Source organism: Protopterus annectens, chromosome 5.part0, assembly GCF_019279795.1.
Source record: "Protopterus annectens isolate FY-2018-M chromosome 5.part0, PAN1.0, whole genome shotgun sequence".
Taxonomy (NCBI): Eukaryota; Metazoa; Chordata; order Ceratodontiformes; family Protopteridae; genus Protopterus; species Protopterus annectens.
The window spans coordinates 716,116,647-716,132,422 of record NC_056735.1 but is presented as its reverse complement, the minus strand read 5'-3'; the positions used below and the strand labels follow the sequence as shown (position 1 = coordinate 716,132,422).

The window sequence follows — 15,776 nt, the reverse complement described above, 5'->3', positions numbered from 1 at the left end:
GTGGATGGGAGATCGTAAGTTTACCCCTGGGATCTCTTCTGTGTCCCTGCTTGACAGAGGTACAGTAAACTAACCTTAAAAGGGCTACTTTCTGTGACCTACTATACAGAGGCACAGTCAACTAATCTAAAAGGGTGGCGAAAGCCAAACACACTCTGGCTAGGCTTATAAATTCCCTAGGGCAGATAGCCTAGTATCAACCTATGAACCTATGAAAACCAGGACTTCAACAGTGAATACACTCGAACATCTACATTTATGGCAAGTGTACACAATTGTATTATGTTCTTCGTGTTTCACTGTTGTAGTCATCAAATTTGGGTTGATTCCCAAAGCTGAGGAATTGGGTGGAGGCAGTCAAGGAAACTAAGGGCTGGCTAGGATGCCCTGCAAGACTGCAGAGGCAAACCCTGCCCTAGATTTGGAGAAGATAGGCAGGTGGTAATGTTTGCTAAAAGTGGGAACAGATGTCCAGGTGGCAGCCTCCAGGATGTCCCTGGTGGGGACTCCACTGAGGAAAGCTGCAGAGGTGGAGGCTGCTCTGGTGGAGTGAGTCCTGATCCCCTTGGGGGAGGCTTTCCATATTGTTTGTAGCAGAAATGGATGCAGTGTGCTATCCATTTGGAAATGGTTTGTTTGGAGATGGCTTTGCCTTCTGCCCCTGTAGCAAAGCTAACCAGCAATTGATCAGACTTTCTGAAGGATTTAGTCCTGTCTAGATAGAATCGGCGCTGTCTGTGCACATCTAGAGAGAGCAGAATCCTTTCCACCTTGTTCTGGGGATTAGGAAAAAAGGTGGGCAAATGAATGGACTGATTAAGAGTCACACTGGACACCACCTTGGGCATGAAGTATGGGTAAAGTCTTGAGGGATACCCTGTCAGCACTGAAGATGATGAACGGTTCCATAGCCATGAGCACTTACAGCTCGGAGACTCTTATAGCTGAAGTGATGGCCAGAAGGAAAGCTGTCTTCCAGGAGAGAAATTTTAGCTCTGCCGAAGAAGCTGGTTCGTAGGGGGGGCAGGGTGAGATTTTCCAACACAAAGTTAAGGTCCCAAGTTGAGGTTGGTGCTCTTCTGGGTGGTCTCAAGTTGCTAGCCCCTCTTAGGGACTGTTTGATCAAAGGGTATGAGAAAAGGGGCTGCTCAGTGGGAAAATGAGCAGAGATAGCAGAGGCATGAATTTTAATACAGGAAAAATTGAGGCCACTGTGTAGCAGGTCAGCTAAGTAATCCAGGATGAGAGGGAGGGAGGGTTGTGCCGTATTGGCTCCCTTAGCCTGTATCCAGGTGCAGAACCTTTTCTATTTGTCAGCATAAGATTTTCTAGTGCTAGGGTGTCTGCCCTCACATATAACATCTAGAACCCATTTACTGAGGTTGGTGGATTGATCGGGGGTTAGGGAATAAGTTAGGCTGCCAAACTGAGTGTCTGCAATTGGGGATGCATGAATTCCCTTTCCCGCTGGGTCAGGAGGTTTGGAATCTGAGGAAGATGCCATGGTGGCAGTGGGGATAGACTGCACAGCAAGGGATACCAGTGCTGGTGAGGGCAGTCTGGAGCTATAAGAATTTTCCTTGTTTTTTCCTTCTTTATTTTTAGCAGTACTCTGTGGATGAGAGGTAGTGGAGGAAAGTCATAGACCGATAGATTGACCCAGGGGAAGGACAAGGCATCAACTTTCCAGGCCATGCAGTGATGATCCCTAGTGCAGAATTTGCTGAGCTGATGGTTGGTGTGGGAGGCAAAGAGGTTGACCTTCGGGGTGCCCCATTTCTGAGTTATTAGAGTAAAGGTTCTTCTGTTGAGCTGCCACTCGTGTTGGTCCAGAAGATTTCTGCTTAATTGGTCTGCCAGAGAGTTGAGAGAACCTGGTAGGAATTGTGCTAACAGGTGGAGTTGCATGGCAAAGGCTGTGTGCCGAAGGGTGATGGCCAGCCTGCATAGTGGGTAGGAGTGAGTCCCTCCCTGCTTGTTGATATACCACATCACAGTGGTGTTGTCTGTTTTGATCAGGAGAGCCCCTGGGGAGAGAAGGGGCTTGAAAGCTATCAAGGCGTGCCGGACAGCCATCACCTCTTTTTGGTTGATGTGCAGAGGGATTTGCTGTGGTCTCCATTGGCCCTGTATGCACCTGCCGTCCAGGTGTGCACCCCAGGCATAGTCTGATGCGTCTGTGATGAGGGTCTGGGCAGCGGGGGGTGGTGAGAAAGGTAGTCCCTTGTTGTGGGAACATGCAGTTGCCCACCAAAGAAAATCTTTTTCTGTCGAACGGAACTATATGTATAAGAGTCTCCAGGTCCTGAGAGTGTTGACACCAAAGGCTTTTTAGGTACCATTGAAGTTTCCTCATATGCAGTCTGGCATATGGAATGAGTAGTATGCAAGATGCCATGAACCCCAGAGCTTGCAGGATTTTCCTTGCAGAAAGCTGGGGTCTCGTGGCTAGTTGGGAGAAGTAGGCTGTCAGGAAAATTTGGTTTTCTGGTGTAAGGAATGCCATCTAGGATGCTGTGTCCATTCTTGCTCCCAGGAATATAATCCTTTGGGTGGGCACCTGTTTGGGTTTCTTTTCATTGACTGTGTACCCTAGGGAGGTTAGTAGGGACTTTACAAAGGCCAGGTGCTTGAGCAGCTTTTCCTGGCTATCTGCCTGAATAAGGGAGTCGTCTAAGTATGGGGAAATCTGGCTATTCCTTTGTATGCAAAAGGCAATGGCTGGAGCCAGACATTTTGTGAAAACTCTGGGAGCAGTAGATAAGCCAAAGGGAAGGGCAGAGAACTGAAAGTGCTGAGATCCTGCCCTGAAATGGAGATATTTCCTGCATGATTCTCTGATAGGAATGCAGAGGTAGGCCTCTTTTAGATCTAGGGTGGCTAGCCAAGCATCCTTGGAGAGCATGGGTAGCAGCTGCTGGAGGGTGAGCAGTTTGAATTTTGGGATCAGCAGGAAGGTGTTTAGAATGGATAGATTGAGGATGAGGTGCCAGGTGCTCTCTTTTCTGGGTACCAGAAAAAGTCTGGAGTAGAAACCTTGGCCTTTCTGTTCTGCAGGAAAGTGCTCTACTGCCCTCCTACAGAGCAGGGAAAGAACTTGCGTTTGCGCCTCTGCCCATTGGTTTGGAGGTAGAGCTGGGAACCCTTTTGGGGTAGGAAGGGTACGGAAAGAAAATTTGTATCCCTAAGACACTATGTTGAGAATCCAGCAGTCGTTGGTAATGGTGGCCCAGGTGCTTGTGGGACACTATGTTGAGAATCCAGCAGTTGTTGGTAATGGTGGCCGAGGTGCTTGTGTGAAAGGAGAGTTTTCCTCCTAGGGGTAAGTAAAGGTGGGCAGAGGGAGGGGTGGGGGAGGTGAGTCATTGTTAGTTGTTACCGTAAGGGATGGCTTAGAACTCCCTGGTTTTGAAGTGGAGTTAGTCTACTGCTTAGATCTCTGCATTCCTTGTGGCTGCTGTCTGGGGGTTCTGGGCTGAACTGGCTTAGTGGGAGCAGGAAAGGACCAGTGCTTGGTGGGACAATGCCTGCTGAACCTAGGTGGCTGGACCTGTAAGAAATCCTTAACAGTCTGCACAGATTTTGCTTTTTCTTCTATCTTTTTTAAGACCTCTTCTGCCTTAGTGCCATATAAGTTGTCTTTGTGCAAGGCGGCATCCAACAATTTAGACTTGACATGGTCTGGCAAGGGCTGTTCCTTAAGCCATGCATGCCTTCTAATGACAGATCCGGTGACTGCTGCCCTGCAAGAAACTTCTAGGGTGTCAAAACCACAGTGCAAGGTGTGTTTAGTTACTTGGCTTGCAGAGTGCTTTTACTCTTGTAACTCTTTAGACTCTGCACAAGCAGGAAAGGAAGGCATTTTTTGTTTGAGGAGTTCCAGGGTATGTTGCTGAAACTTTAGCAGATTGAACTGACAATTTAGTGCCCTGATAGCAAGAGTAGCTGAAGTGTATACTTTTTTACCCCATCTGTCTAGTGCTTGGGAATCTCTATCTGAGGGGGTGGGATTCTTAGCAGAGGTTCCTTTAGGCCCTTGAGAAACTACCTCAGGGTCAGCAGTAGGATTTTCAAAAAGGAATTTGTGTGAATCAGGGACTCTGTAGTACTAATCTGGTTTTCTGGGTGCATGAGGGAGGGTGTCAGGAGTTAAGCTGGATTCCAGGAAAACATCCTCTACAACATTCAGGACTGGGGGATGGCCAGGGGAATGTGCTGTGGAAGATCTAAGAATTCCCAAAGTCTCTTTTTAGACTAAGGGTAGTCCTAACTCTCCCATTGGAAATGTTCCCTTAATGTATAAAGGTTTTCCCCAAAGGAAAAATCCTCTGGGGGAGAGGCTGAAGGGATGGAATCCTCTGCATCAGAATCCTCATAAGGGAACTAATCTAAGGGAGCAGTGAAAGCCAACACTTGCTGGCTAGGCTTATAAATGCCTTCGGGCAGATAGCCTAGTACCTACCTATGAACCTAGAGAGGGGATTCATGTCTTCAAATTCAGATGCATCAGAGTCATCTGACTCTTCTTCCGACAAAACTACAGGGGACTGATCTTTTTTCCTTTTGGAGGGGATAGCTTGGCTTCTTCTGATCAGCATGATAAGGTCTTCTGCCATTTTAAGCATTTGAGACTGAGGCAAGGAAGTCGGTGTCTGAGATTGGGTCGTCGGTTTCTTGGGTGTGGTTCGTACCCTTGGCCTAAGAAAAGTACAGTTGTGTACACTTACCATAAATGTAGATGCTAGAGTGTATTCACTGTTGCAGCCATCACACTTGGGTTATCTGCCTGCAGGTAGCTCTCAGTCCGCCCGAATACCAGAGTCTTGGGATTTCTGTGTCGGATGATGTAGCCTCTTCCATGTCGTCAGGTCTTCAGGAGTATAAAACATGCAGCCAATGCCATTACATGAGTTTTTCTTGCCCCAAAAGTCAGGAGCCCCCCAAATAGGAAGCTATTACAAGGTGTGGAACACCTCCAGTAAAAAGTAAATGCCCAAGCCATGAAAGATGGCCATAAAGAGGATAGGTAGGAAGGACAGAGAAAACCAGGGAGCTGGAGGGAGGGAAACCAGGATTGCAACAGAAAATACACTCGAACATCTAAATTTGTGGTAAGTGCACACAACTGTAGTATGTTCTTCCTGTTTCATTGTTGCAGTCATCACACCTGGGTTGATTCCCAAAGCTGAAGAAGTGTTAGGGCTGGCTAGCAGGCCTTGTAAGATGGCTGTAGCAAATCCAGCTCTGGATTTAGAAACAATAGGTAAGTGGTAATGCTTGGTGAAGGTGTGTACAGAACTCCAGGTTGCAGCTTCCATGATGTCCGTGGTAGGGACTCCCCTGAGAAATGCTGCAGAGGTTGAAGTAGCTCTAGTGGAAAGAGTCCTGATCCCCATGAGGGGTAGGTTTTCCATGGTGCTTTTAGCAGAAATGGATGCAGTGTGATATCCATTTGGAAATGGTTTGCTTCGAAATGGCTTTGCCCTCTGCCCCTGTAGCAAAGCTGACTAGCAGCTGGTCAGATTTTCTGAAAGGTTTAGTCCTGTCAAGGTAGAACCTGAGCTGTCTGTGCACGTCCAAGGAGTGCAGGATCCTTTCCCCTTTATTTTGAGGATTAGGGAAAAAGGTTGGCAAATGGATGGATTGGTTTAAAGCCACACTGGATACCACCGTGGGCATAAAGGATGGGTTAGTCCTGAGGGAAACCCTGTCAGCATGGAAAATAATGAAGGGTTCCACCACCGTTAGTGCCTGTAACTCAGACACTCTTCTTGCTGAAGTAATAGCTAAATGTAAGGCTGTTTTCCAAGAGAGGAATTTTAACTCTGCTTAAGCAGCAGGTTCAAAAGGGGGAAGTGTGAGCTTTTTCAGTACAAAGTTAAGGTCCCGGGCTGGAGTGGGGAGCTCTCCTAGGGGGCCTTAAATTGTTATCTCCTCTCAGGAACTGTTTGATGATAGGGTGAGAAAAGAGAGGTGGCTCAGTATTATAATGAGCTGAGATGACAGAGGCATGAATCTTAATGGATGAGAAGGATAGGCCTCTGTGGAGCAGCTCTGCTAGGTAATCGAGGATTTGAGGTAAGGTGGGCACAGCTGTGTCCTTTCCTTGAGACCGACTCCCAAGAACAATATCTTTTCCACTTTTCAGCGTAGGATTTCCTAGTACTAGGCCTTCTGGCCTCAAGGATGACATCCAGCACCTGTTTGCTGAGGGATGCTGGTGGTGTATTCAGGGGATAAGACAAGCTGCAAGGTTTAGGGTTTACAGCTGTGGATACACAATCTGTCCCTTCTGCTGAAGGTGTCTGATGTAGGTGCCAGGGTGGGGATCATACTTTATACACAAAGGTTTACCGTAAGTATCCACAATACAATTCCCTCCTACATGCATCTAGTTTTCACCCACCACACATTACAAAGAATATTCCCAAATCTCAATTTCTTTGGATGAAGCGTATCTGCTCACATCCAGCTACTTATGAACATTTCAAACAGGACCTGACTATGAGGTTCAAAAATAGGGGTTATACAAACTGGGGATATACTCACTGCCAGTAATTGGGTCTCGGGACTAGACAGAAAGGACCTTTTGAAGGGGAAAGGTAAAACACAGGGGGGTGACTAGGTGATTTGGTTTGTAACCACCTATGGGAAAAACACCGACATGTTATTGGACAGCGTCCAAAGACATTGAAATATCCTCCTAGCAGATAATAGGCTATCAGAGTTTCTTCAGAACAGATGTTCCTTCTCCTTTCATACAGGAAGGACCCCTTGGATCACATTTCAATCATTTCAAACATGGCTCTAGATACACCCCTGATCCCACTCAAAGAACTATTACAGGTGATTTGCTTTCTGGTAGTGTCCCTTGTGGACACTGCACAAATTGGCATATGTTGATGAAATTCAAACAGTTTACCAGCAGGAACACAGGTATTGTTTATGACATCAGGTTTTATGCCAATTGTAGAAGTGACTGGGTGATTCATCTTGCGACAAGCACCCGCTCGGCCTTTTGTATAGGACAAACTTCTAGACCCTTGAGACTACGCATATCCGAACATTGTAGTGACATTAGGACCAAAAAAAACAGTAATGCTTTGTATAAACATTTAATGGCACACAAGAATACTAATTTTAGATTTATTATTATAGACAGGATTGTGGGGAATAGAACAAATAAAGCTGGGTGGCATTCAATATTAAATACAAAAGAAAAGAAATGGATCATTAAGTCGGGTGGTTTATTCCCACCGGGGCTTAATGAGAATTTTTGATCAACCAATGAGCATGAATTTTGTTCCCACTTTGTGATATATAAGGGCAATGACTTTTATGGCTTTTTGACTTAACACTGATGAAGGCTGCTTAACCTGCTTAGCCAAAACTGGTTTGTTACTGCTGTATTTATACATGTTATAATAAAGAATTTCTATACCACAGTCTGCTGGCCTTTGGTCTTTTTTGAATTAAATGAAATAAAGTCAACAAGACAGACAAATATATGACCACAGTTAACACTGAAGCCTTTAAGGGTCAAATTAAGAGGAACTGATTCAACATTAATAAAACACACTTATGTGCACAATATGTACCATAAAAAGGAAAGATAAATAGTCTAAGTTTAACATTTGTACAGATATAATCAGTAAAGACATCTTTCAGTTTTTAGACAAAAAAGCACTAAAATGTGTAACTAAGATGTTTCATTTTTTTAGCAACCCAGATTAAACAGGATACCAACACAACTAGCAACAACTGTACAAGGTGAACAAAACTTGGGAAATACTCACATGAGAGAGATTATTCAGTAATCACAGTGTATGGGAGAACAGATGAAAATAATCATACACATACCTCTAGAAAGGCACAAAATATATACCCAACTCACAAAATATAAAAGCAGAGTATCCTGGAGTCATTTTCAGACATGACTGCATTTTGAATGTGGTAAAGCAGAACTGGAGAAGTCTCCTTAGTCACACAGCACTGTGGGTAAAAGGGGAGGGCTAGGTAACTGGAGAAAGCTTTAGATGCTGAACTACACATGACCAGACGGTTTTGGTGGTGAAGATAAAACTTCCTATCAAAATCTAAAACTTAACCAAGACAATTACACACACACAGACACACATGGATGCACACATGCAGACACACACACAAAAAGTTTCACAGGAGGGGATAATGAGCATTTTTTAGTGCCAGTGCCAAATGTTCCTTTTCCTGTCCTTGTGGTAATAAGATGCTGGCACACCAACAAGACTCATGCAGTTCACTGCCTATAGTCTTCTTCAACAGCTAAATTTTCAAGATGTAGATTAAATACAGTAAATCTTTAGTTATTTTAGTAATAGCTCTGACACAACTGTAGACTGTGTTTTTCTAAATATCATTTGTACCCAAGACATTTGCTTTGTATTTCTTTAGTCTATCACAGGTCCTTTTGCTTTGTACTCCTCTCAGTATATTTATTCTTACTAGTTACACTTCTTAGCTGTATTTCTTGCATATAAAGAATGTTATTATTTAGTTACAAACATTTGTGGCTGGTGATCACAAAACCTGGTTTATTAACTGTTGGCTTCTGACATTTTGAGCCATAGTTACCAAATTATTACATTATAGTTAGCTTATTTTAAGAGTGAGCAGTACTTGCTCTCAGTCCACAAAAGTCTTCTGCATACTTCAAAAGGTAAGGATTAACTGAACACTAAGCTGTTCCACCCTGAAACTAGAACAGACCCAGCTTCTTATTTCCTGTTTGATTCAGAATTCAATGTGCAAGTCTTATTTGTTCAATAACTTAGCTCTGTAGGAAGTTGCTGTCCATTTATAAAAACACCCCTGAAAGGCCACAGCAAGCTTACAGAAAAAAAGGAAACGGGGCTCTGTTGCATTTATCTATTTGTCTGAAAACAGTTTCACTCTCAAAGGTATGACATGGTTCTAAAGAAAAATAATTGCATAACCTATAAAGCTTTACGAAATGTGTTAAAGCTCTGCTACACACAAAAATTTAAAAGCTAATTAAAATTTCCAGACTGGGTACTTAGTTCCCTCTGGAATTTCTTTCGAAGGGAACCAACAGACAGTAGACGTAGACTAATGACTGATCTTTCAAAATTTTTGGTCCCCTCTTCAGACATCATGTTACAGTCCCAGCCCAAGTGCCCCATGTCCATACTGGGTCTATCAGCTTGTCTTCTACCCCCCCCCCACTTGCTCAGATATCTCTGGCGCTGGTCATGGATCCTAAGGGCATCCTAGGGATTTAACCATCTCAGCTTCTGTCTTTAAGGGCAACTCCCCTCTTTGAGCCATGTCTCCCTTGAGGGATTGTAAGCAACAAATGCCTTCCAACTCAGGATGCGTATGCTCATCCCTCCCTGCTGCTCCATTAGTTGTCTGAGTCACTAATTGAACCCATGTCGACTGGGCCACAGTTAGGGATTTATCCCTCTATGCCACAGGACTGGCCAACTAATAACAGATCTTTGAGGCTAAAAGAACTGAATAATAGCCAAACTCTGTTCTCTGTATGTTGGACTGAGATGAGGTAAGGAGGAGATAGCTCACAGAGAATGACCACAAAAAGTCTGAAAATTAGACTGGAAGGCAGAATATCTGTCTTTATCAAATCCCAAGGATAAGGAAAACCACTGCAGCAGTGACACCTACAGTAAACATCTGATAGTATCACTCACTGTAACTTGCTCATAAGTAACCAATAAACTGTGCAATGATACCAAAGATGAAGTCTGTACACTTTGCTTTAAAAAGGAAATGAAAACTCTGCAGCACAAACAGTCAGAGAAATAATTAAGCTACTGCAGTTCCAAAATATCTTTCTGGGACTCAGCTGAAGATAAAGGGTATGGTATTCCACCAAGACTTAAGCATACAACTGGAAAGGATTTGCTTAGTGACAAATATCTCTGTCCTCCTAGTAGTAAAGGAAACAATTAGCTCTGTCCTCCTAAACACATTTACCTGTTTTGTGAAAAAAACAGATCTGATGATGATGCAAGTCAAGGTTGTGAAAAGCTTATGTTCTCTTCCTGCCTTGACCCAGCAACTTAAAAAAAAAATAGAATATACCGGGATCGGTTCAGAGGCAATTCAGAAACCACTTTTGAGAGGTATATGGGTTAGTTCTAAAGGATAGAGGATTCTTATTTAAGACCAGATATGGTCAATTACTCAACAGTCTACAGTTCTCAGAGGTAATGGACAAAAGGAAAAACATTTTCCAAGATATGAACTTCAAACTAAACCAGCAAATTTGAAAATGAGAAAAGCAAGCCTGTCAAACATGAAAATAAAAATGCACAGATAGCAGATGTTCTTTAAAGGTAAATGAAAATACAGCCATCTCTTAAGGAACTGCTAGGCTATAATCTGATGACCAAAGACCACTACCTTTGAGACAGATAAAAAAAGCTCCTCTCTAACCTATAACCTACCCCCCAAGGTGACCACTCATATGGGTTACAGCAACAAAATGACATCTCATGGAAAAACACTGGGACTCAATGTCCTCAAATGACTGGTCTCTGGACCCCCCCCCCCCCCATCCGCGCAAAACACCTGAATGTGTGTTTTGGAATAATAATAACTAGTAGCTCAGGGTTATCACTCTTGTGATGCCAGTAATCATGCAAGCTATTCATGCAGCCTGGAAGTTTCAAGACCCTTATTTCTGTGGTCTCTTAGAGGGCATACATTTTTCACATGTCTGCAGCTGAATGGATTGAGTCCCTGACCAGGTATCCTTAGGCTGACTCCTATGTGATTTCTTTAGTCTATCACAGATCAAGAATACACAGCACCAAGCCACCTTGTTGTCAGACAAGAATCCCAAAACTCCTGAAAGGATGGTAAGAAATGTAATCATCTATTACAGTTACGCTCAGAGCCTGCTACTAATTCATCCACATGTCCAAATTCTGTCCACTCTAATGGATCAAGCAAAAAAAAGCTTTCTTCCTACCCTGAGTCTGGCATAATTAGGAAGTGACAAAAATTCTGTCTGTACCTTCAAAGGTGGGCTTCTATGTAGCCCACTAGAATTTTAACTGTGTAGAAGCTGTACCTTGTGCTAGAGGTTCCATTATACACCCACGAAGGATGCTGAGGATGTCCTCCTTAAAGGATGAGGTCAGAATCTCTGTCCTGGGTATGCCTTTTTTCCAGGGGTAAGTTTTCTTTTTTTGGCCCTCACAGGCTTAATGAAGTACCTCTCGAGAAAGGAGTCTGTCAACACTGCAGAGGACCTCTATTGTCCCCCTGCTAATCCTTCTAATGTCCAATTGTATAAAAAGAAGAAAACTCATTTCTGATGGATGAAGTCCCTGAAGTTTTGCACAGTCTTGTCGCCTCTTGTTTCAACAGTCATCCAAGAAGACAGCCTGGCCAGCTGAATTATTGCAGCCCCGACTATAATCTATAGCTATCTCCTTGTGCTAGTTCTCCAAATCTGCCTTAGCTTGGAGAGCTATCACAAGGGACCATTGGTTTCTGGATATGTCACCCATGGCTGATCACATCTTAAGAGTTAAGTTCTCCACAAGAAATTACTCTACTGTATGTGCAAAGCTCTTAGGACAGGATTAACTCTACTCCTGAAAGTGGTTATATGGGCTGCCTCTTTCAGAATGGGACCACAGGTTCTACACAGGCATCCTTCTAATTTCAAAGAGGGTGGACACTTTCAGTTCTATCATGGGCCTTAGCAACTTCAGCCAGCACACCTGGTGAATCCGATTCAAGAGGGTGATTTTTCAGGTCACATCCCTAATTCTAGAGGGCACCTTGATGGTGTTGCTGGACAACATGGACATCTTTTAGAATATCAGTATCTGGATTTCACAAATACGATTCCTTGAATTCACTTAATGTACACATCACTTCCAGTATGAAGTGTGTTAGTAGCTCCAACTGCAGAAAACAATCAAAGAGAACAGATTACGGTGGTTTGGGCACATGTGTAGAAAAGCAGAAGGCAATCTGGTGAGAGAGATTTGGGACAGACAGGAAGAAGGTAAGAGGAAGCGAGGATGTCCAGCAAAGAGGTGTATGGATTGTGTGAAAGAAGATCTGTGACAGTCAGGCATGTGTGTTGAAGAAGGCATGTGTGTGGCACTGAAACGAGAGAGTTGGTGACAGTTAACATGATACCCTGACGCCATGTAGAAAAATGGAAAGAAGGGGGCTGATGATGATGACAATGATATAAAGTGTGGACAACTGGTGTTTCCTCAGTACATACAGGGTTCAAATAGGGTGCTGGCTAATCCTGATGGCATGTTCAAGGTACTCCCTGGCAGTGTCTCAGCAGTGGAGCCTACCAAGGTTTTAGTCCATGGGGTGAGTCTAAACTAAGAGACGTCCTCTCTGTATACCTCCCGAATTCTCTGATCATAAACTTTGGACAAATGTAAAAATAATGAGGGGGATAAAGGCCCCAAACCAATGATGGGATAAAGGCCCACAATCAGGGACATTATTTGATTACTACACTAATTCAACTAAAAAAGTTAACAGAACAACAGGTTTTCAATCAACGTGCATCTTCCGAAGAATAACAAGTAGAAAACTAATGTGTGGTGTTACTAATGGACAGTAATCCTCAGTGACAGAAAATCAGAGATTTTACAAAGGACAGGGCAAAAAATGAGGCAAAAGCAAGGCAGCTTAGGGATATACCTCCCTGATTCTACCTCACAGGACTACCTTCATAGGAACAGGTCTAAACACACTCCAGTGCTGACTGTTCCTGTCACCAGAAAGGGCCCACGTAAAGATGAAACTCAGAGCTTGTGTGAGGACAAACAAAAGGTTCAAGCTTGGTCTCTACAGTAAACTCCCAGTTTAACTGTACCTCTACCGTAACTTTCTAGATTAATGGCCTCAATTATTTTCAATGATCGTCAAAAGTCTAAGGATGTCTGTACACCTGAGGATGTACAGATACCCCACAATCACAGATCTGCAATTGGTATCATACTCATGCCACCAAACTTTGGCATGGTGGACAATTCTCCACTCTCCAACTCGGTCACCCTTCCTGAAGCAGAACCTGTTACAGGTCCTGAAGACAATCCTTTACTAGCAGGATGAAAAGTTGACATAGGTTCCACCATGTCTCAAGGAACCAAGCAGCCCCACCCCCCATTTGCTTACTGTGTGACTGTGAGAAAGTCACTTAACCAGATAGTGCTTCACAATTGCCCCCAAAAAGGGATATCTGTATCCAGTGGGATTACTCAATTAACAAATAAATAAATAAATAAATAAATGACCGACAGTCACCAGAAAAACATCTTTCCAAATGATCAGTCAGCTACGTTAATTCTGTGACAGCAGGCAGATGACCTCTCACCAGAAAATGTTACAATTAAATGCTGCCCAACTAAATAAGAACTTTATGACTGAATAGCTTGGCAGACACCATCCAAACATACTGGTCATCATGCTTCTACCACTGCTTACACCACAAAGGTCTCCACTGCAAACATACAGGCAGCAGTCACCTGATGCTCATTTCATAACTTCACTCAGCATTACTGCAACTGTCAGACTTCCACAGGCACACATATTCAACCTTGTGATCTTTAAGCTCAGAAGTATGTTCAGTTGTTGATTTAACAAGGGACATAATGATCCATTCTTACTTTATCAGTGGGTTCATGAAAGGACATTCTTCACTGGATATCAAATAGTAATTCACTATCGCTCTGGGCTTCAGCTGCTGGAATTCCCAATACGCCAGAAAGTATACACTTCTACATTACTTGTTAGTAATATAAGTACTAAATCTGCATTGCTGTTTCAGGAGGCATGCTTTTTCAGTAGCTAGGGTAAATTGGTTGGTTCAGAGTCCAGAAGCACTCATGCACTAAGCACATAAATGACTGTGTATGCTGGCACTGGTCAAATGTATCCCTAAGAGTAGAAGCATTTTCAAAAAAAGTGAAGAATTGTAACCTGGGAAGAACAGGCTAACTGATGAGACATCAAGGAGGGTCCCATCATATTTCAAATGATACCAAGAACATACCTCTTGTTTATAAAGCAATATGATTTTAAGACTCTAAAGTGATTGTTTACATAAGGACACACCAGGATGAACAGCAGCGAGCTCTACACCTGGCATGATGTATCACTGTAATTATGATTTGCAATTATAACCTTATAGTTATAAAAGTAGTGGGCAGCAGCAGTTAATGTTGCCGCCTCACAGCAAGAGGTTCTCCGGTTCGATCCTCGGCTGGGGTGCCTTCTGTGTGGAGTCTGCATGTCCTCCCTGTGGTTGTGTGGGTTTCCTCCGGGTGCTCCGGTTTCCTCCCACATCCCAAAGACATGCTGTAGGTTGAGTGGATACTCTAAATTGGCCCTAGGCGTGAGTGTGTGCACGTGTGTGCCTTCTGTGGAAGGTTGGGCACAGCAACTCGACACCGTAAAACTCCACTGCCAATCATGAGCGGACAGGTGATCCGCTGTGGCGACCCCTAACCGGGAAAAGCCGAAAGGAGAAGAAGAAGAAAAAGTTATAAAAGTTGTACTTAACAAGATCAGAGACTAAAAAGTTAGCCTCACATCTATCAGGGGCTTTGCCCATATACCCCCTTACCACAGTACTACAAGGCAGTGGAACTTAAAATTGTGTAGCAGAGGGTGCAGTCAGTAATGCCCAATATCAGTTTCAAATTTGTTTACTTAAACCTTCTTAGACTTTCTACTATTCGCAGAATAAAAACATTTGAAAAATATTCCATCCACCACTCTTAAAAGACAGCCCTATAGGAATGTCAGTCAAATCAGCACCGCCCACACCTGTGCAAACTACGATGGTGCATCCTAAAGTCATTAATCTTACTTTCGCTAACAAGATCCTAAATGTTCTGATTGAAATGATTCTCCACAACTTACCAATGAAAACAGGTAGTTAAACAATACTTTCTAGATCAGCATTAATCTACAACTCTAGCATGACCCAAAACAAAACAATTGCAAGACAGAATTATTAAAATAAAGGAATCTGATCCCCGGATACTTCTACATAAAAACAAACAAATAAATAAATAAATCAAAAACTCAGACTTTTGCAGTCTATCCACTAAAACTTGACTTCTGAATTAAAGTAGTACAAAAATAAAAAATCCCAAGCTGCAATACCAACCTGATGGACACATATGTTGCACTTATCACAGAACACCATATCATTTCCTTCCTCACTGTCAGGGGAGCGACAAACATCACAGATTACATCTTCATCATATTCTATTCCCAGCCCTTCTTCAGTTTCAATTGCATGATTCATTTTCTCATGACAGTGTCTCTCCAGGCATTCTATGGCCTTCTCCATTGTAGCCTCATCAACAGGTCCAAAACCTAAAATATGAAAGATGATAAACCTAAGCTCCTATAAAAACAATACCACAGTTTACTCAGAAGTATAGTTCATGAGGTGGCATATTAAAAAGTAAATAATTGTGTAAGAACTTAACATAACAGTAGACAATGGCTAGTTGGGTGATTCTCAAAGCATAGTCAGTTGTTACGGTGGATGAATCAAGTATAGGGGAGCTGTTAATTAGTCCAGAGAAAGTGAACAAACTTGGCAACGGAGGCTCTGAATCTAAAAAAAAAAACATCTACACTATACTGTTAGGTAAGGGTACATACAGAAGATCAGGTTGCTGGTTCTAGGATGGCTCTGGAATCAAATCCTTTGTAAAAAGCTCTAGAGGAGGCAACTGCTCTAGGGGAAT

The 15,776-nt window shown here is 43.1% G+C and overlaps 1 protein-coding gene across 1 annotated transcript in view; it reads right to left on the bottom strand.

Moving 5' to 3' along the window:
- The window catches only part of JADE3 (jade family PHD finger 3), a 1,027,617-nt gene that overhangs the window by 595,538 nt on the left and 416,303 nt on the right, over positions 1 to 15,776 (bottom strand). Inside the window, exon 4 of the mRNA XM_044071851.1 lies at positions 15,185 to 15,396. Coding sequence (XP_043927786.1) covers positions 15,185 to 15,396 — 212 coding nt within the window. The remainder of the gene's footprint in view (positions 1 to 15,184; positions 15,397 to 15,776) is intronic.